Below are 21,968 nucleotides of genomic sequence, written 5' to 3'. Positions count from 1 at the left end.
GCTCTCTATAACAGATGGAATGGTCACTGGAGTGCATTAGTGTTGTTCGTGCTTAGTGTTGTTACCGATGTTGGCACGGTACGTCAGGGCCTTGAAGAGCGTCAGATGTGGCGTGATCACAGAGGAGGACAGGTACTCGTGTGAGTGTTGTCAGCACCTGACAGAGTTTGAAAGTGAGCTCATTGTGGGTCTCCATTTGGCCCGCTAGTCTAACGTTGCAATATCCAGATTCGTGATGCAGTCGGGTATAACAGTGGCCCGATTTTGACTGCATGGGAACGTCAGGGCAGGCGTTGTAGTCGTCAAGGTTCTGGTCGACCGCGTCTGACCCCTACCAGGGAGGATCGCCGTATTGTGCACTAAGCTCATCGTAGTCCCTACATTTTTGGAGGGACACTCCTAATGTCACGATATGGGGACACTTGACTTTAGATCATGGTTGGTGGTGACTGAGGGAATGGTGACGGCACACCGTACGTCACGGATATCCTGAGTCCTCACATGTTACCTATCGTGCGGCAGTGCAATGATTCGATTTTTCCACTGGACAGTACTAGGCCACACAAGGCACGTACCTCTATGAATTGTCTGTTGGTTGTTAAGGTACTCCAGCGGACAGCGAGATCGCCAGTTCTGTCCCCGACAGAACGTAGGCAAGCGTTTGACTCGGTGCCCCACTGCAGACTCCTAACTAAGGTACGAGCATATGGGATTGGTTCCCAAGTATGTGAGTGGCTCGAAGACTTCTTAAGTAATAGAACCCAGTACGTTGTCCTCAATGGCGAGTGTTCATCGGAGGTGAGGGTGTCATCTGGAATGCCCCAGGGAAGTGTGGTAGGTCCGCTGTTGTTTTCTATCTACATAAATGATCTTTTGGATAGGGTAGATAGCAATGTGAGGCTGTTTGCTGATGATGCTGTGGTGTACGGGAAGGTGTCGTCGTTGAGTGACTGTAGGAGGATACAAGATGACTTGGACAGGATTTGTGATTGGTGTAAAGAATGGCAGCTAACTCTAAATATAGATAAGTGTAAATTAATGCAGGTGAATAGGAAAAAGAATCCCGTAATGTTTGAATACTCCATTAGTCGATTAAATATTTGGGCGTAACATTGCAGAGCGATATGAAGTGGGACAAGCATGTAATGGCAGTTGTGGGGAAGGCGGATAGTCGTCTTCGGTTCATCGTTAGAATTTTGGGAAGATGTGGTTTATCTGTAAAGGAAACCACTTATAAAACACTAATACGACCTATTCTTGAGTACTGCTCGAGCGTTTGGGATCCCTATCAGGTCGGATTGAGGGAGGAAATAGAAGCAATTCAGAGGCGGGCTGCTAGATTTGTTACTGTTAGGTTTGACCATCACACGAGTGTTACGGAAATGCTTCAGGAACTCGGGTGGGAGTCTCTAGAGGAAATGACGCGTTCTTTTCGTGAATCGCTACTGAGGAAATTTAGAGAACCCACATTTGAGGCTGACTGCAGTACAATTTTACTGCCGCCAACTTACATTTCGCGGAAAGACCACAAAGATAAGATAAGAGAGATTAGGGCTCGTACAGAGAGAGGCATATAGGCAGTCATTTTTCCCTCGTTCTGTTTGGGAGTGGAACGGGGAGAGAAGATGCTAGTTGTGGTAGGAGGTACCCTCCGCCACGCACCGTATGGTGGATTGCGGAGTATTTAGATGTAGATGTAGGTGGGACCAGTTCGGACGTCAATTCTGTCCCAGTGCCAAAATCCAATATATCGAGGACGAGCTACAACAGCTGTGGGATAGCTTACTTCGCGAGAGCATGCAGTGCAAAGAGGGTGTTAGGAGTATATGTGCGGCAGCGCCGGTACTCACTGTCCGTGTCGGTAGACGAAGAGGAAGAAGAGCCCGGCCATGAGCAGCAGCACGGCGGCGAGCGCGCCCACCATGAAGGCGAATAGAGCCAGGGCGGCGCCGCCGCGCAGCTCGCGGCCCGACGCCTGCACCGACGCCGCCAGCACTCCCAGATTCGGATCTGCAACACGCGAAGCCCCCCACAGTTTATCAGGTCACGAACGCCCCGCCTTCCCAGCTGCAGGCTGATCGTATGCTAAGGCTATCAGTCGCACCTTTTTTTAACAGAGGTACCTGATCCTGTTTAGTTCTCGCTACATCACATGTCGCTGATGACCTCACTTGTCGTGTTGGAGAGGCTGCTCCGGCACTTACTGAAAGAACAGGGTACAAGCAACGACGATTTCTGGTACACTTTGGAACGAACGATACCTGCCTTCTGGACTCCAAGTTCATACACTCCTGGAAATGGAAAAAAGAACACATTGACACCGGTGTGTCAGACCCACCATACTTGCTCCGGACACTGCGAGAGGGCTGTACAAGCAATGATCACACGCACGGCACAGCGGACACACCAGGAACCGCGGTGTTGGCCGTCGAATGGCGCTAGCTGCGCAGCATTTGTGCACCGCCGCCGTCAGTGTCAGCCAGTTTGCCGTGGCATACGGAGCTCCATCGCAGTCTTTGACACTGGTAGCATGCCGCGACAGCGTGGACGTGAACCGTATGTGCAGTTGACGGACTTTGAGCGAGGGCGTATAGTGGGCATGCGGGAGGCCGGGTGGACGTATCGCCGAATCGTTCAACACGTGGAGCGTGAGGTCTCCACAGTACATCGATGTTGTCGCCAGTGGTCGGCGGAAGGTGCACGTGCCCGTCGACCTGGGACCGGACCGCAGCGACGCACGGATGCACGCCAAGACCGTAGGATCCTACGCAGTGCCGTAGGGGACCGCACCGCCACTTCCCAGCAAATTAGGGACACTGTTGCTCCTGGGGTATCGGCGAGGACCATTCGCAACCGTCTCCATGAAGCTGGGCTACGGTCTCGCACACCGTTAGGCCGTCTTCCTCTCACGCCCCAACATCGTGCAGCCCGCCTCCAGTGGTGTCGCGACAGGCGTGAATGGAGGGACGAATGGAGACGTGTCGTCTTCAGCGATGAGAGTCGCTTCTGCCTTGGTGCCAATGATGGTCGGATGCGTGTTTGGCGCCGTGCAGGTGAGCGCCACAATCAGGACTGCATACGACCGAGGCACACAGGGCCAACACCCGGCATCATGGTGTGGGGAGCGATCTCCTACACTGGCCGTACACCACTGGTGATCGTCGAGGGGACACTGAATAGTGCACGGTACATCCAAACCGTCATCGAACCCATCGTTCTACCATTCCTAGACCGGCAAGGGAACTTGCTGTTCCAACAGGACAATGCACGTCCGCATGTATCCCGTGCCACCCAACGTGCTCTAGAAGGTGTAAGTCAACTACCCTGGCCAGCAAGATCTCCGGATCTGTCCCCCATTGAGCATGTTTGGGACTGGATGAAGCGTCGTCTCACGCGGTCTGCACGTCCAGCACGAACGCTGGTCCAACTGAGGCGCCAGGTGGAAATGGCATGGCAAGCCGTTCCACAGGACTACATCCAGCATCTATACGATCGTCTCCATGGGAGAACAGCAGCCTGCATTGCTGCGAAAGGTGGATATACACTGTACTAGTGCCGACATTGTGCATGCTCTGTTGCCTGTGTCTATGTGCCTGTGGTTCTGTCACTGTGATCATGTGATGTATCTGACCCCAGGAATGTGTCAATAAAGTTTCCCCTTCCTGGGACAATGAATTCACGGTGTTCTTATTTCAATTTCCAGGAGTGTACTTCATCCATTCCAGCGATTGGCAGAGAAGGTTGAGAATACCGTTCTTATAAATATGTAGCCTTTCTTGGCCGTTTTCAGTCTCATAAATATCCTTCCGGGTGTACTGCCGTGACGACAACATGGCTGGATGCAAACCGAAGGGGCCGCGGTTCGCTTCCCGGACGGGTCGGGGATTTTCTTCGATCGGTGAGTCGGTGATGTATTTTCCTAATTATTTCATAGCCACTGACACGTAACTCCCTAGAGGGTGTCAGCTAAAAAGACTTGCATCTGGCGGGAAACCGCCATGAGACAAACCGCGCGCGCTCGCGCGCTCGTGCTCACACGAACACACACACACACACACACACACACACACACACACACACACACAGAGAGAGAGAGAGAGAGAGAGAGAGAGAGAGAGAGAGAGAGAGAGAGAGAGGGGGGGAAGGAGAGAGAGGGAGAGAGAGAGAGAGACTGTCGTGACTTCTTATAAAATACTTACAATGATAAAATTATAATAAGTGACGTTCCGCCAGTTGCATGTACATTCATCGGGGCAGTGACTAACTAGCTGGAATGTAACTACTTCAGTCCCCTGCATTCCTAACGATGTCACAAGACCGCCAGCGTCGCAGTTCTTGTACTTTATTGACTATAAAATATCATCGATCGGCCTTACGAGAGACAGCATGAAGGTAGCACATGCGGGCTATTGCTATTGACTGCCCGAGGCGAATTGGCGATAAGCTTGTGTACACCGCGTTTTCCTGCTGTTAGTAGAGGAGAAACGACGCTCGTTCCGCCTATGCTGTTTGTTTGACCGGTCACAGCAGCGTCTGGTGACGCGACTGGCCTTCGATCACACACGGCCTGTCATTTTGGAAGACCAGCAACCAGGATGTCGGCAGCCTGTAGCATCCTCTCCGTCGATGTTGTTAAGCTGCTTAAAGATTTCTGTTGTCTCTCTTAATTAGCAAGAGCGCAACCAGTGTCATCACGCAGGTGCCGGCCGGGATGGCCGAGCGGTTCTAGGCGCTACAGTCTGGAACCGCGCGACCGCTACGGTCGCAGGTTCGAATCCTGCCACGGGCATGGATGTGTGTGATGTTCTTAGGTTAGTTAGGTTTAAGTAGTTCTACGTTCTAGGGGACTGATGACCTCAGAAGTTAAGTCCCATAGTGCTCAGAGCCCATCATGCAGGTACCCTTCCCTTCTACTCCTCCTTCCTGAAAACTAATAGGTTGTCCACAATCGTGGCAGTGCTCTGGTAATGCCACTACGATGTGCTGCCTAACGATTTCAGTTGCCTCTCTTAATCTCCACGTGCACAACCACTGCTATCTAGCAAGTACAAGTCCTCGTACTCATCCTCTCTGAAAATGAATAGGCTGCCAACAACCGTGACAGTGCTCTAGTACCGTTCTTTTCTGTTACCTGACGATTACAATTGCCTCTCCTAAACTCCATGAACACAACCTCTGCTGTCTACCAAGTACAGGTTCTTTGTGCCCATAATCTCTGAAAATTAACAAGCTGTCCACAACAGCAGCAGTGCTCCGCACAACCACTGCTGTCTAGGAAGTACAGGACTTCTGTACTCATCCTCTGTTAACAGGCTGCCCACAATCGTTGCAGCGCTCTGTTAATGACGCTCTTTTCCGATCACTAACAATTTCAATTGCCTCTCCTAATTTACACGTGCCCAACTATTGCTAACTAGCAAGTACAGGTACTCTGTACTCATCCTCTCTGAAAATTAATGGGCTGCCCACAATCGTGGCATATCTGTGGTATTGCCACTATGTTGTGCTGCCTAACGATTTCAATTGCCTATTTAATTTGTACGTGCACAGCCACAGCTAACTACTAGTACAGGTACTCTGTTCTCATCCTCTCTGGAATTAATAGGCTGCCCACACGCGTGACATTTCTCTGGTAATGCCGCTATGTAGTGCTGTCTAAGGATTTCAATTGCCTCTCATAATTTGCCTGTCCAGAACCACTTCTAACCAACAAGTACAGATCCTGTCTTCACATCCTCTCTGAAAATTAATAGACTGCCCACAATCATGGCATTTCTCTTGTAATGCCGCTATGTAGTGTGCCTAACGATTTCAGTTGCCTCTCTTGATTTGCAGGTGCACAACCACTGCTGTCTAGCACATACAGATCCTGTCTACTCATCGTCTCTGAAAATTAACAGGCTACCCACAATCGCAGCAGTACTCCGGTAATGCCGTTCTATTGTGCTGCCCAAATCCAACATAGCGTTCATAGTCTTCTGCTTGGGTGCTGACAGCCCTGCAACACATCAGTAGCCTTCCTTATGTCCCCGCCCTCTTCCCAAACATCGGCCAGTGTTATTTTACGACTAATGAAATCTAGGAATTGTGTCGTCGGTGTTCTTACGACACAGATAGAAATACCGTGATGGAAACTGCATCACTGAACTGAAAATAAATTTTCGGACTGCATCGTAAAGCGATGGACAGTGCATGTTCCCGTAATACTGCTATCTGATTATGAGCCTGCTGTGGCTAGAACACTGGTTAGTGGTGCAACAAATCTTATCGAGTTCTAAAAGCGACTGGCTGCATATCGTACCCACATAAAATGCCAATTTAAAGTACTGCTGCAGTTCTAGATCTAGAATGAATATAATGAGCTATCTTGGGATACTGCATATTCCGCCAGTGCTTCATATGCTGTAAATCACGTAGCAAAGCAATCAGTTAGAGAAACAGCAGCAGTTGCAAAAAAATTAAGCGTTATATAATAGCGTCCTTAAGGAAGATACCTCTACGTAAAGGAAAAATAGGTCTTGAAGTTTGTGCAGTAACTACCCGACCTACATGTTTCCCATAGTACCACCTGAAATGGAAGAAGGAATTAAGATAAGGCTACTGTAAAATTCTGCACACTAGATTCGTGGCCATTCGAAGCACTCGAGGAAAGAGGAATGATAAGCTGTGTGCATACTGCAATAAATGTTGGCGTGCCTTCTCGATCTATGAGTACAAAAGAAACTCCCCTCCCCCCATAGCACAACGGCGTATAGGACACTGGCTGACTAGTACCGTTGTACGGCGACACTTGTGCGATCAGTGCAGAGCAAAAATGGAAACACTGAACAGGTGCTGCCAACGCTGTGGATGGGAAGAAATTTTGGTCTATGTCAAAGCGGTAGGTGGATCAAAACAAAATGTCCAGACACTCTGTGACCAAAATGGTACTGAAACAGAGGATGACAGACTAAAGGCCGAAATACTAAATGTCTTTTTCCAAAGCTGTTTCATAGAGGAAGACTGCACTGTAGTTCCTTCTGTAGATTGTCGCACAGATGACAAATTGGTAGATATCGAAATAGATGACAGAGGGATAGAAAAACAATTAAAATCGCTCAAAAGAGTAAAGGCCGCTGGACCTGATGGGATACCAGTTCGATTTTACACAGAGTACGCGAAGGAACTTGCCTCCCTTCTTGCAGCGGCCCCGTTTTCAAGAAGGGACGTCGAACAGGTGTGCATGACTATAGACCTATATCTCTAACGTCGATCAGTTTTAGAATTTTGGAACACGTATTATGTTCGAGTATAATGACTTTTCTGGAGACTAGAAATCTACTCTGTAGGAATCAACATGGGTTTCGAAAAACACATTCGTGTGAAACCCAGCTCGCGCTATTCGTCCACGAGACACGGGTTCCCAGGTAGATGCCGTGTTTCTTGATTTCCGCAAGGCGTTTGATACAGTTCCCCACAGTCGTTTAATGAACAACGCGATGTACATAAATGACCTTGTGGATGACATCGGAAGTTCACTGAGGCTTTTTGCGGATGATGCTGTGGTATATCGAGAGGTTGTAACAATGGAAAATTGTACTGAAATGCAGGAGGATCTGCAACGAATTGACGCATGGTGCATGGAATGGCAACTGAATCTCAATGTAGACAAGTGTAATGTGCTGCGAATACATAGAAAGAAAGATCCTTTATCATTTACCTACAATATAGCAGGTCACCAACTGGAAGAAGTTAATTCCATAAATTATCTGGGAGTAGGCATTAGGAGTGATTTAAAATGGAATGACCATATAAAATTAATCGTCGATAAAGCAGATGCCAAACTGAGATTCATTGGAAGAATCCTACGGAAATGCAGTCCGAAAACAAAGGAAGTAGGTTACAGTACACTTGTTCGCCCACTGCTTGAATACTGCTCACCGGTGTGGGATCCATACCAGATAGGGTTGATAGAAGAGATAGAGAAGATCCAACGGAGAGCAGCGCGCTTCGTTACAGGATCATTTAGTAATCGCGAAAGCGTTACGGAGATGGTAGATAAACTCCAGTCGAAGACTCGGCAAGAGAGATGCTCAGCAGCTCGGTACGGGCTTTTGTTGAAGTTTCGAGAACATACCTTCACCGAGGAGTCAAGCAGTATATTGCTCCCTCCTACGTATATCTCGCGAAGAGACCATGAGGATAAAATCAGAGAGGCACACCGACAATCTTTCTTTCCACGAACAATATGAGACTGCAATAGAAGGGAGAACCTATAGAGGTACTCAAGGTACCCTCCGCCACACACCGTCAGATGGCTTGCGGAGTATGGATGTAGATGTAGATGTAGACGGCACTCAGAGGGGACTTCTCTTGCTGACTAATGATGCTTATTTGTTACAGGTCCGTTTAAAAAAGGAATTTATTACACCACTGTTTACACCCAAAATGGAGCAGACACGTATAAAAAGTAAGGTGACAACTTAGAATAGCCTAGCCGTTGTAAGTCAAGTCCAGGGATACAGCACGTGACTGTCACAAGGAAAAGTCAGATCAATCCAGTACAGCAAACCATGCAGGTCTAGGCAGGAAATAAGGTGATTCTCCCGGTTCTGCACATACGAAAGATTTACGGGCAGAGAGGCTGCTTGTGATGACTTAAAAGCTGGGCCGCTGGCCACGGGATCTGACAACGTCACACGACGCCATGGGCGTGACTGCCTATGTGTCGCTGTCTGTAGGGTGCAGAGTTCTGTAGGGTGAGAGTACAGGTGGCCTGCCTGACTCTATCGGATTTGAAATAGCCAGCATAGGCTGACCAAGCAAAGCGTGTCCTATAAAGATTACAGGGTATTTTTGAACCACATTAAGTGCAGGATCTCATCGTTCCATCCATCTGTATATTCCTTCTCTGGAGAGTATATACTCAGATGACAAAAGTCGTGGAGTCACAATTTGCACATATACAGAGGGCGGTAGTGTCGCGTACACAACGTATAAAAGGGCAGTGCATTGACAGAGCTGTCACTGGTACTCAGCTGATTCATATGAAAAGGTTTTTGATCTGATTGAGGCCGAAAGGCGAGAGTTAACAGACTTTGAATGCGGAATACTAGTTAGAGCTAGACCCATGGGACATCCCATTTCGGAAATCGTTAAGGAATTCAACATTCCGAGATCTACGTCAAGAGTGTGCCTAGAATACCAAATCTCACGCATTACCTCTCACCACAGATAACGCAGTGGCTGACGACCTTCACTTAACGACCAAGAGCAGCGGTGTTTGCCTGGAGTTGTCAGCTTTAACAGACAAGCAACACCGTGTGAAATTACCGCAGAAATCTATGTGATACTTACGACGAATTTATCCGTTAAAAAAGTGCGGCGAAATTTGTGTTTAATGGGCTACGACAGCAGACGACGGATGCGAGTGCCTTTGCTAACAGCACGATATAACCTACAGCGCCGCTCCTCGGCTCGTGACCATATCGACTGGCCCCTGGACGACTGGAAAACCATCATCTGTCAGATGTGTCCCGATTTCAATTGGTAGGGTTCGAGTGTGGCGCGTAACCCGCGAAGCTATATACCCAATTTGTCAACAAGGCACAGTGCAAGCTGATGGTGGCTCCATAAATGGTGTGGGCGTGCCTACATGAATTGGACTGGGTCATTGACTGGAAATGGTTATGATCGGATACTTGGAGATCCTTTGTAGCCGTTCATGGTCTTCATGTTCTCAAACAAAAATGGAACTTTTATGGATGACTGTGCGCCACGTCACTAGGCCACAAGTGTCCGCAATTGGTTGAAGTACATTCTGGACAGTTCGAGCAAATGGATTGGCCATCGATATAGACCAACATGAATCCCATCAAACATTCATGGGACATAATCGAGAGGTCATTTCGCGCACAAAATCCTGCACCGGCAACACGTTCGCAATCATGGACAGTTACGGAGGCAGCGTGGCTCAATATTTCTGCAGGTCACTTCCAGCGACTTGTTGAGTCCATGCCACGTCGAGTTCTGCGCTACGCCGGGCAGAAAGAGGTCCGACATGATATTAGGTAGTGTTCAATGACTTTTGTCACCTCGATGTATACAGGCTGTTTTTACGACGTGTCCAGTAACGACGTCACAAGAAAGTACAAATAATTTACAGACAATACTGCCCTATGGTTTAGTCAATAAATCACGTCAAAGATTTGTTTGTTAACAAGCGCAGTCTATGGAAGTCGCCTGTGGCCTGAACGTGCAGCCATGAGCGGACGACAAAACAAGCAGCCGCTTCGAAGACTTCTTGGTTAGTGTTTACAATAGGTGGCAGACAGGTACAAGCAAAGCTGCGCCACAATCGCATAGAAGCTCTGCTGGCCAAGCCCGGGAGAGTACACTTTTCAAACCTATGACTGGCTTTTTCTCGATGCAGTCCCGGAACTTGCGACCAACATGCTTCGTTTGGACGAAGCAACTCCACGAAATCTCAACAATGCAAACATTATATGTATGAATGAATTATTGTAATGTTCTTCTGACTTGTCATTTATGAGCTACGGAAAAGTAGCCATAGCCCTATAAATATTGATTTACCTGAAACAAATGGCTCTAAGCACTATGGAACTTAACATCTGAGGTCATCAGTCCCCTAGACTTAGAACTACTCAATCCTAACTAGCCTAAGGACATCACACACATCCATGCCCGAGGCAGGATTCGAACCTGCGACCGTAGCAGCAGCGCGACTCCGGACTGAAACGCCTAGAACCGCTCGGCCACCGCGGCCGGTGATTTTGTGAAAAAGTTTTCATAACTTTTCGGTACCTTTAAGATTTGTCTGTACATCGTTTGACATTCTGTAACATTGTAAAATCATCCTCTACAGTTTAGTTCCATAAACTGCAGGTTTTCTGAATCTTTTAGATCATTCTTGGTGGGTGGAGACAACATGGGATCCCAGGGGTGTCGGCGGCAGGCTTGGTGGACGAGATATGGCAGCGGTGGATGTTGGACTACCAGATGATTATGAGCCTGTATAGCGAAACCTTGTGCGCAGGTAAAAAGTTTTCACCGAAGTGTGCAGTAGCATAGAAACAATAAAAGAACAATGGTACTTCTCTCTTTGCTGGTGAGGTGGCAGAAATACAACGAAAGTAGCAGAAGTGTTACGTGTATAACATTGGAAGAATATGTTTCTGTTCACATTTTATTACTTGGTCATCTGTGCTAGCTCTTAAAGTGCGTAAAAGGACTTAAGAAAACCTGAGTAAGGGTTTCCCATGGTCGGACAGAAGGCGTCTAAAGTATGTCGCAGCCGTAAATATAGGGGAGCTGACGGTACAAAGTCAGTCGACTGGTTTGACAACATGTAACTATACTTTATAAGAAAGCTGCCTGGTAAGCAACCCCCATTAGGCTATAAAGGGACCATCCGCACATGATGTTGCCCCAGACCACGACAGACTCACCTCCCCGCTGAACCCTTAGTCCTGCTTGTCTCTTATATACGATGATGCCTTCATTACACAATCATCATCAGGCGACAGAAAAGTGTTGCACTCAACGGTGAAGAGGACCCGGTACCACTGATCACATTCCATTCTGGTTTTTCTTCAACTCAAAATTCATCCGCAGCGTAGTACTAAACGGTCCCGTTGCTCGTAGTGGACGCCTAGACGCCAAACTGCAGGTCTGGCGGCGTTTAGTTACTGTCTGAGTAACAGCCCTCCCAGCTGACCCTAAAAAGGATACCTACGAGCCATGATTTGTAGGCATAGAAAATCAGCTGATGTTGACCGCGGATTATCGCTAAGAGGAAGCTCTTCAATGTTTCGGTGTCTCAAGGTAGCGGTCGAAATTTTGGTGACGTCGCTGAGGTGTACGTCGCTTTGGCGGTCATCTTACCGCGCTGGCAGCCCTTCTTGCCGTTAAGTGAGAATGCACCAAAGACTAAGCTTGTAATGACCCTTCGGGTATGTTGGCAGAATAGAGAACATATGCAAACAGCATTGCCCAACTCACAAATGGAGACACAGCGTCGGCTATCTATCTACACCATGTGATCAAAAGTATCCGGAAACCTGGCTGAAAATGACTTACAAATTCGTGGCGCCCTCCATCGGTAATGCTGGAATTAAGTATGGTGTTGGCCCACCTTGATGACAGCTTCCACTCTCGTAGGCATATGTTCAATCTGGTGTGGAAGGTTTATTGGGGAATGGCACCCTATTCTTCACGGAGTGTTGCACTAAGGAGAGGTATCGATGTCAGTCGGTGAGGCCTGGCACGAAGTCGGCGTTCCAAAACATCCCAAGGATGTTCTATTGGATTCAGGTCAGGACTCTGTGCAGCCAGTGCATTACAGGGATATTATTGTCGTCTAACCACTCCGCCACAGGCCGTGCATTATGAACAGGTGCTCGATCGTGTTGAAAGATGCAACAGCGTCCGCAGCTCGTGGTCGTGCGGTAGCGTTCTCGCTTCCCGCGCCCGGGTTCCCGGGATCGATTCCCGGCGGGGTTAGGAATTTTCTCTGCTTCGTGATGACTGGGTGTTGTGTGATGTCCTTAGGTTAGTTAGGTTTAAGTAGTTCTAAGTTCTAGGGGACTGATGACCTCAGCTGGGACTGATGACCTCAGCTGTTAAGTCCCATAGTGCTCAGAGCCATTTGAACCAAAGATGCAATAGCCATCCTCAAATTGCTCTTCATCAGTGGGAAGCAAGAAGGTGATTAAAACATGAATGTAGGCCTGTGCTGTGATAGTGCCACGCAAAACAACAAGGGGTCGAACCCCCTCCATGAAAAACAAGACAGCACCATAACACCACCACCTCCGAATTTTACTGCTGGGACTACACAGTGGCACTACACTACTTGCAGTGGATCCTGTGTGATGATCCTGTGTGATGATCTGGATGGATGTCTGCCTATTACACATTATGACCCTCTTCAACTGTCGGCGGTCTCTGTCAGTCAACAGATGAGGTCGGCCTGTATGTTTTTGTACGTGTCCCTTCACGTTTCTACTTCACTATCACATCGAAAACAGTGGACCTAGGGATGTTTAGGAGTGTGGATAGCTCGCGTACAGACGTATGACACAAGCGACACCCAGTCACCTGACAACGTTGGAAGTCCATGAGATCTGCGGAGCTCCCCATTCTGCTCTCTCACGATGTCTAATCACTACTGAAGTCGCTGATATGTAGTACGTGGCAGTTGATGGCAGCACAATATGAAAAACGTACGTTTTTGGTGGTGTCCGGATACTTTTGCTCAAATAGTGTATATGTATTGTATAAAAGGCAATGTCTGACTGACTTATCACTGCCCAGTCAAAACCACCAAGGATAGAAACTTGAAATTTGCAGCGGATGTGGATCTTACACTGTAAGCATAGTTTAAGAAGGGATTATTACAAATTCCACTCCCAAGGGGGTGAAGTTCGAAGTCAAAACTACGAAAATTGGTATCTGGTTCCTCAGTTAGAAATTAAAAAATGTGTGTTTCAGGATCTTTGGAAATTCAGCCATTAAGGAGTACAATAGTGAAGGTTTTTTTGAAAATAATTCGTTATTAAAGAATAACTAAGGCATTTTTACGGCTACATCTATGAAAATTGGTATATGACTTCTCGTTCAGTAATATAAAATACTTGTTTCAGTGGTTTTGGAAATTCAGCTCCATTTGCGAGTGGAATAGAGGATGAAATGCTTTGTGAAAATATTTCATTATGAAAGCATTTTCAACGCTAAATCTATGAAAATTTGCTATTCCTATCAGGAAAATATACACGTTTGACTGTTTTTTGTAAATTCAACCCATGAGAGTGTGAAATAGGGAATGAAAATTTTTAAGAAAATACTTCCTAAAATTTAAAAAAAACGCTAAATCTATGAAAACTGGTATTTCATTTCTCAGTTAAATATACAGAAATTTGTGTTAGGGGGTGAAAGTTTCTATGGAAATACACTATCGGCCATTCAAACTGCTACACCACGAAGATGACGTGCTACAGACGCGAAATTTAACCGACAGGAAGAAGATGCTGTGATATGCAGATGATTAGCTTTTCAGAGCATTCACACAAGGTTGGCGCTGGTGAAACGTTGTGGTGATGCCTCATGTAAGGCGGCGTACCGCCACGTTTCCGACTTTGATAAAAGTCGGATTGTAGCCTATCGCGATTGCGCATTATCCTATCGCGACATTGCTGCTCGCGTTGGTCGAGATCCAATGACGGTTAGCAGAATATGGAATCGGTGGGTTCAGGAGGGTAATACGGAACGCCGTGCTGGATCCCAACGGCCTCGTATCAGTCGAGATGACAGGCATCTTATCCGCATGGTTGTAACGGATCGTGCAGCCACGTCTCGATCCCTGAGTCAACACATGGGGACATTTCCAAGACAACAACCATTTGCACGAACAGTTCGACAACGTTTGCAGCAGCATGGGCTATCAGCTCGGAGACCATGGCTGCGATTACCCTTGACGCTGCATCACAGACAGTAGCGCCTGCGATGGTGTACTCAACGACGAACCTGGGTGCACGAATGGCAAAACGTCATTTTTTCGGACGAATCCAGGTTCTGTTTACAGCACCGTGATGGTCGCATCCGTGTTTGGCGACATCGCGGTGAACATACATTGGAAGCGTGTATTCGTCATCGCCATACTGACGTATCACCCGGCGTGATGGTATGGGGTGCCATTGGTTAAACGTCTCGGTCACCTCTTGTTCGCATTGACGGCAGATGTAGCTCTACCCTTCGATCCCAGCGAAACCCTACATTTTTGCAGGATAATGCACGACCGCATGTTGCAGGTCCTGTAGAGGCCTTTCTGGATACAGAAAATGTTTGACAGCTGTCCTGGCCAGCACATTCTCCAGATCTCTCACCAATTGAAAACGTCTGGTCAATGGTGGCCGATCAACTGGCTCGTCACAATACGCCAGTCACTACTCTTGATGAACTGTGGTATCATGTTGAAGCTGCATGGGCAGCTGTACCTGTACACGCCATCCAAGCTCTGTTTGACTCAATGCCTAGGCGTATCAAGGCCGTTATTACGGCCAGAGGTGGTTGTTCTGGGTACTGATTTCTCAGGATCTATGCACCCAAATTGCGTAATAATGTAATCATATGTCAGAACTAGTATAATATATTTGTCCAATGAATACCCGTTTATCATCTGCATCTCTTCTTGGTGTATCAATTTTAATGGCCAGTAGTGTATCACCACAAAAACGCAAAAGTTATGATTAACAAAAACCTTGTGGCTCCAGCTACCAGAATCGCCGTTTGGACAGAATTACATTTGGAAAAGACTACACTTTTATGGCCTTAATTAGAGTGAAGGTGTAGCAATTTGTGAACAACACAAAAAATCGATTAGAGCAACACAAAAATATCTGTGCAGAGCATGCGATGCAGCGGGCGTTAAGCTGGTTGGTTTACAGTGAGAATGCAAGTTTACTTCTATCTCTGATACGAAGTTGGCCGTACGTAACGAATTCCTGTAATTCCTGGGGAAGAGGCTTCCGGCCAAAAACAACAGGAAGCGTGGCGAGCAGTTAGTTTGTACGGGCACCTGCGAGCAGGGCGTCGGCCAGGTCCTCGGCGGCGTCGGCGCTGGCGCCGGAGAACCCCTGAGCGTCGGCCAGCACGACCTGCACCAGCAGGCTGTGGGCGTCCACGTCCACGTTGGACGCCCAGGGCACCACGCCCTCCGGCAGCAAGCGCGGTAGCGTGCGCCGCAGCCGCTGCAGCCAGAACGTGCCGATGTCCACGTCCAGCAGCAGGTATGCCCCTGCAAACACAGTCGAACTCACAATATGCCTGGAATTCTCTACTGCCAGGGGGAATACTAACACGAAAATCCACCTATACTGAGGTGACAAGAGTCGTAGGGTAGCGACAAGCTCATATACACATGGCGGTAGTATCGCGTACACAAGGTATAAAAGGGCAAAAAATGGTTCAAATGGCTCTGACCACTATGGGACTTCTGAGGTCATCAGTACCCTAGACTTAGAACTATTTAAACCTAACTAACCTACAGACATCACACACGTCCATGTCCGAGGCAGGATTCGAACCTGCGACCGTAGCAGTCGAGCGGTTCCAGACTGTAGAGCCTAGAATCGCTCGGCCACAGCGGACGGCATAAAAGGCCAATGCATTGGTGCAGCTGCCATTTTTACGAGGGTCACTCCAAAAGAAATGGACACTATTTTTTTTAGATCCATCTTTTATTCTACATGTTTGAAAGTTTTACAGTGTGTAGATACATCCTTTAAGAACAATATTTTCATTTCTCCACATAATTTCCATCCCTCTCAACTGCCTTACGCCATCTTTGAACCAGCGTCTGTGTGCTCGCACACTAAAATTCTGGACCAACCTGTTGGAGCCACTGTTTGGCAGTGTACACAAGGGAGTCATCATCTTCAAACCTTGTTCCACGAAGAAAGTCTTTCAGTTTCCCAAAGATATGATAGTCACATGGAGCCAGGTCAGGACTGTAAGGCGGGTGTTTCAGTGTTGTCCATCTGAGTTTTGTGATCGCTTCCATGGTTTTTTGACTGACATGTGGCTGTGCATTGTCGTGCAACAGCAAAACATCCTGCTTTTGCCGATGTGGTCGAACACGACTAAATCGAGATTGAAGTTTCTTCAGTGTCGTCACATATGCATCAGAATTTATGGTGGTTCCACATGGCATGATGTCCACAAGCAAGAGTCCTTCCGAATCGAAAAACACTGTAGCCATAATTTTTCCAGCAGAAGTTGTGGCTTTGAATTTTTTGTTATTGGATGAATTTGTAGGATGCCACTCCATTGACTGCCTCGCCATCTGTGGTGGAAAATGATGGAGCCATGTTTAATCACCTGTCACAATTCTTCCAAGAAATTCATCTCCACCATTCTCGTACTGTTCCAAATGTTCGCTGCGTACCATTTTTCTTTTTTATTTGTGAGCCACTGTCAGCATCCTAGGAACCCACCTGGCACAAACCTTTTTTAACGCCAACACTTTCAGTATGCTGCAAACACTTCCTTCCCCAATCCCAGCGTTGGGTGACAATTCGTTCACTGTGATGCGTCTGTCAGCAGTCACCAATTCGTTAACCCTCTGCACATTGTCTGGAATGTGTGCAGTACGAGACCTGCCGTTGCCAGGAAAATCCCTAATATTGCCGTGCCCGCTTTCATCACGTAACCTGCTTGCCCACCAACTAACTGTACTGCGATCGACAGCAACATCTCTGTACACCTTTTTCTACCTCTTGTGGATGTTTCCCACTGTCTCCTTTTCACAGCACAGGAATTCTATGACGGCACGTTGCTTCTGACGAACGTAAAGTGTAGCAGCCATCTTGAATACATGCTGTGACGGCGCCACTCACGGGAACAGGTTGAACTAAGTTTGAAAACAAGCGGGAAGGATTTATCTATACACTGTAAAACTTTCACACACGCAGAATGAAAACTGTATTTTTACAAAAATTGTGTGCATTTCTTTTGGAGTGACCCTCGAACTCACGAGATTCACGTGAAAAGGTTTCAGACGTGATTAAGGCCGCACAACAGGAATTAAAAGACAATGCATGCAGAGCAGCACTTTGAGCTAGACGCATAGGACATTCCATTTTGAAAATCGTCAGGGAATTCAGTATTCCGCGATCCACAGTGCCAACAGTGTGCCGAGAATACCATACTTCAGGCTTTACCTCTCACCGCAGACAATGCAGTGACCGAAGGCTTTCACTTAACAGCCGAGAGCAGCGGTTTTTGCCTAGAGCTGTCAGTCACAACAAACACGCAACACTGCATGAAATAACCGTAGAAATCAATGTGGGACGTACGATGAACGTATCTGTTAGACAGTCTATCGCTTTCTTGGACGACAAGAGACAGCTGTGTTGGGTTGCACGACTCATATGTCTCTTCCAGTCGACTCATACTTTGTGCCTGCAGCCGATCCTCTTCTTTGGGTCATCAGCTACGTCACTCTCACCGTTTAGTTCTTCTCTGAAGACTGTATCAGGTTAAAGGGAATAATATTAACAAACTCTCTATTCTTGAAATAAATCATGTACTCGTAGAATCTTTTCAGTTCAACAACAATATATTTTCAACTCTCATCCCCAAAGTAACAATTATTCTGTACAAGCCCCAGCAAGACAACTGATTCCAAGATAAATGTCAGAATCGACAAAACACCCATACAATTACATATGTGCTGCCTCATGCCAAGACATGAAGTAAGAGTCTCAATAGAATATACTCTTCATCTGTCTCTGTAACAATCCTCATGACACCACAAACCACGGAACATTATAAAAACACTCTTTGACTTTTTTTATATAAATTCCAAGGCCGCTCGTCTGAGGCAGCTCCTGGCTTCTCGTGACAGCTGTCCCTCCTGCACACACAGATAAGTGTGGCGCAGTAAATAGGCTCGCTCACCCTCGTGATTAAAATATCGGGTGTTCGAGACGGCGGAGAGCCAAGTGTTTCTAGAATGTACCCCAAAATTCTCGAAGCACTGCAACAGTGCGGCGAAATGCAGCGTTAATGGGCTACGGCAGCAGACGACCGACGCGAGTGCCTTTGCTAATAGCACGACACCACCTGCACCAACTCTACCGAGCTCGTGGCCATATTGATTGGACCGTAGACGACTGGAAAGCAGTGGTATTGTCAGATGAGTCACGATTTCAGTTGGCAAGAGCTGATGGTTGTGTTCTAGAGTGGCGCACACCTCACGACACCATGGACCCAGGCTGCCAACAAGGCACCATGTAAGTTGGTGGTGGCTCCATAATGCTGTGGGCCGTGCTTACATGAAATGGACTGGGTTCTCTGGTCCAACTCAACTCCTTGGAGACCATTTGCAGCCATTCATGGTCTTCATGATCCCAAACAACGATGGAATTTTTATGGATGACAATGCGACGTGTCATCGGGCCACAATTGTTCACAATTGGTTTGAAGAACATTCTGTAGCGAATGATTTGGCCTCCAGATCGCACGACGTAAATCCCACCGAACACTGACGGGACAGAATCGAGAGATCTGTTCGTGCACAACTTCCTGCATCAGCAACACTTCCGCTATTATGGACGGCTATGAAGGCAGCAAGTCTCAGTATTTGTGCAGGGGACTTCCATCGAGTTGCAGCACTACACTAGGCTAAAGGAGGGCCGAAACGACGTTAGGAGCTAGCCCATGACTTTTGTCACCTCATTGTAATACGAGGTAAGCACATCTGGAAAAAAAGGAGTCACCCTAATATCGTCTAACGTCGCCTTTAACCTTGATAAGGATCTCAGTTTCGTGGGGCAGAGAATCGTCAAGTTCCTTTAAGTATGTCATGTCCAGCTGAAGCCATTCCATGATGATGTAGACCTACCAAACTGCGGGGACAGTAACTCCTACATTTCACCCCCTGTTCCAAAATCGTACGATCGGATGGCTTAGCGAGGCTGTCGAGGTACGATAGAATGCTTTAGTGTTTGTCATACTAAGAACCTATGTATCTAGGTCTGCGAACCTGGCTTTTGTAGTATCCATAGCATGCTCATCATGAAAATATAAAGGAAATGGCCATCTTTGGTCACCGAGATTGTTGTAATAAACATCCCGCTTCATTTTCACGAGTGAGTGAGCCAAACTCACGCTACGAAAACCATTCCCAGTGCTTCACACAACCACCGACAGCCCGAAATACGACCTCAGCACACCCCAGGTTACGCGCCTCATTCGATTGTCGGTGCACTCGACGCCTTGCATCATATGAAAATAAGCAAAAATTATTACTTGTCAGACCACACTGCACTCCAAATTTTGTATTGTTTGGAACATTGACAAAAATGGTTCAAATGGCTCTGAGCACTATGGGACTTAACATCTGAGGTCATCAGTTCCCCAGAACTTAGAACTACTTAAACCTAACTAACCTAAGGACATCACACACATCCATGCCAGAGGCAGGATTCGAACCTGCGACCGTAGCGGTCGCGCGGTTCCAGACTGTAGCGCCTAGAACCGTTCGGCCACATCGGCCGACCGGAACATTGACAGTGTGCAGCTTTATGTGTTGCTGTGAGACACTGCCTTTTGCGAAATGCCTGACTCCAAATGTCCACTGCACAAAGTTTCTTTCTATATTTTCGCTTGGAAATTGGTTGAGATTGGCTCTCACTAATAGTAGCAACTACTATCGGGCTTGAAACCCACAGACAAGGCGTGACACTCGTCTCTGTTCCATGTCAGTTAGGATCTTTATACCACCACCGTTGTTACGCCACGTTAGATGGTTGCGATAGCTACACTATTCCTTGTGTACATGTTGCACAATCTTCATCGACACACCAACAAAGTGGGCAGTTCCATTCACCGTGTCGTCGGGGGCAGCTCCAAGCACGATAGCTTCTGCCTGCCATTCTGTCATGTCTTCACACCGACCCTCATCGTCATGGTGATTCCATTCAACCAACTGGCATATACGCACACTTCAGTGCAATGACGTACGTATATGAAGGACGGTCACATGACTGTTATCTACCAGTTCTCGTCTACAGAGCTCCAAAACGACCAATGTGCTCTTTTCACGAGGAGACATCACTCCGTGGTCGACGACGGAGCCAATCCCTTGGTGTAACCTTATTGTTGCACCAAGGGATTGGCACATTGGTCCTTTTGGAGTTCTGTAGACGAGAACTGGTAGATAACAGTCATGTGACCGTCCTTCATGTACGTATGTCATTGCACTGAAGTGTGCATATATGCCAGTTGGTTGTATGGAATCACCATGACGGATCACGGATGCTCAACTAGACATCTCTCTTGGCAGTGCTGACACACTCGTCCACCAGTTGGGGTACTCAAAGGTGTGTGGCCGCTGGATTCCTCGCCACCTGACAGAAGACCATAAAGGGCAACAAAGAACCATTTGCGCGGAGCTGCTTGAGCGTTACGAGGCTGATCGTGACAATTTTTTGTCGAACATTGTCAGAGGCGATGAAACATGGGTTCTTCACTTCAAACCGGAAACAGAACGACAATCCATGGAGTGGCGCCACACAACCTCTCCTCTGAAGAAAAAGTTCGGAGCCGCACCCTCAGCTGGTAAAGTCAAGGCAACGATCTTCTGGGACTCTGAAGGGCTTATTCTGTTTGATGCCCTCTCTCATGGTGCAACGATGAACTCTGAAGTGTATTGTGCTGCATTGAGGACACTGAAGAAACGACTTTAGTATATTCGTCGCCACAAAAGTGTAAACGAACTCCTCCTTCATGACAACGCAAAGGCTCGTACAAGTCTGCGTACCTGGGAGGAACTCACAACATTTCATTGGACTGTTCTTCCTCGTGTATCCTACACTTTGCAGTCTACGGTGCCATGACGCTTCGTAAACCTGTAGCACCAACCAACTGTTAAGTTCCATTGAAGCGCTAGCTTACGATCGTGTATTTGAATAATTTTTGTATTAATTCCTATGCTATTTTGACGGAGCCCTTGAGTCCATTTCAGTATGCCATCATCTAGTTTTGGCCCTTTTGCATTCAGTCTTCTATTTCCAAATTTATTTGTCCTCATTTTTTCAGTTTTTCCTTTCTAGCCCGCCAATCGGGAATTCTTTTTTCTGTTGGTGGGCAGCAAATGCGTCTGAGCTGCTTTGTTTCCATATTCTTCTGCATATGCTATTACTTTCAATTTATACCAGCGACATACGAATACCTTTCATTTTTTTCCATTGAGAATCTAGCTACTAACGAAAATATTGTACTGTTACTGATAACACAAATCACTTTCAATTCAAGTTCACTGGCACCGTAGACTGCAATGACGCATCGTAGGCTAGACAGTGTTCTAGGTTTGTGATGGCAGGGTGGAAGGAAGACAGTGTTAGCAAGCTTGTGAATTCCCGCAACTCACGTTCGTCGCATCGGTGCACTGCTGCTGCCTCTTGAAT

The 21,968-nt window shown here is 47.2% G+C and overlaps 1 protein-coding gene across 1 annotated transcript in view; it reads right to left on the bottom strand.

The window, feature by feature from the left end:
• LOC124795686 (protein amnionless) overlaps positions 1-21,968 on the bottom strand; it is a 119,947-nt gene that overhangs the window by 26,956 nt on the left and 71,023 nt on the right. The window contains exons 5-6 of the mRNA XM_047259766.1: positions 15,575-15,793; positions 1,851-2,010 (exon numbers count right to left, since the gene is read on the bottom strand). Coding sequence (XP_047115722.1) covers positions 1,851-2,010; positions 15,575-15,793 — 379 coding nt within the window. The remainder of the gene's footprint in view (positions 1-1,850; positions 2,011-15,574; positions 15,794-21,968) is intronic.

The sequence above is a fragment of the Schistocerca piceifrons genome, chromosome 4, assembly GCF_021461385.2.
Source record: "Schistocerca piceifrons isolate TAMUIC-IGC-003096 chromosome 4, iqSchPice1.1, whole genome shotgun sequence".
In the NCBI taxonomy this organism is placed as follows: Eukaryota; Metazoa; Arthropoda; class Insecta; order Orthoptera; family Acrididae; genus Schistocerca; species Schistocerca piceifrons.
Note: the sequence above shows the minus strand (reverse complement) of the source record. Positions and strands in the feature narration are given on the sequence as shown.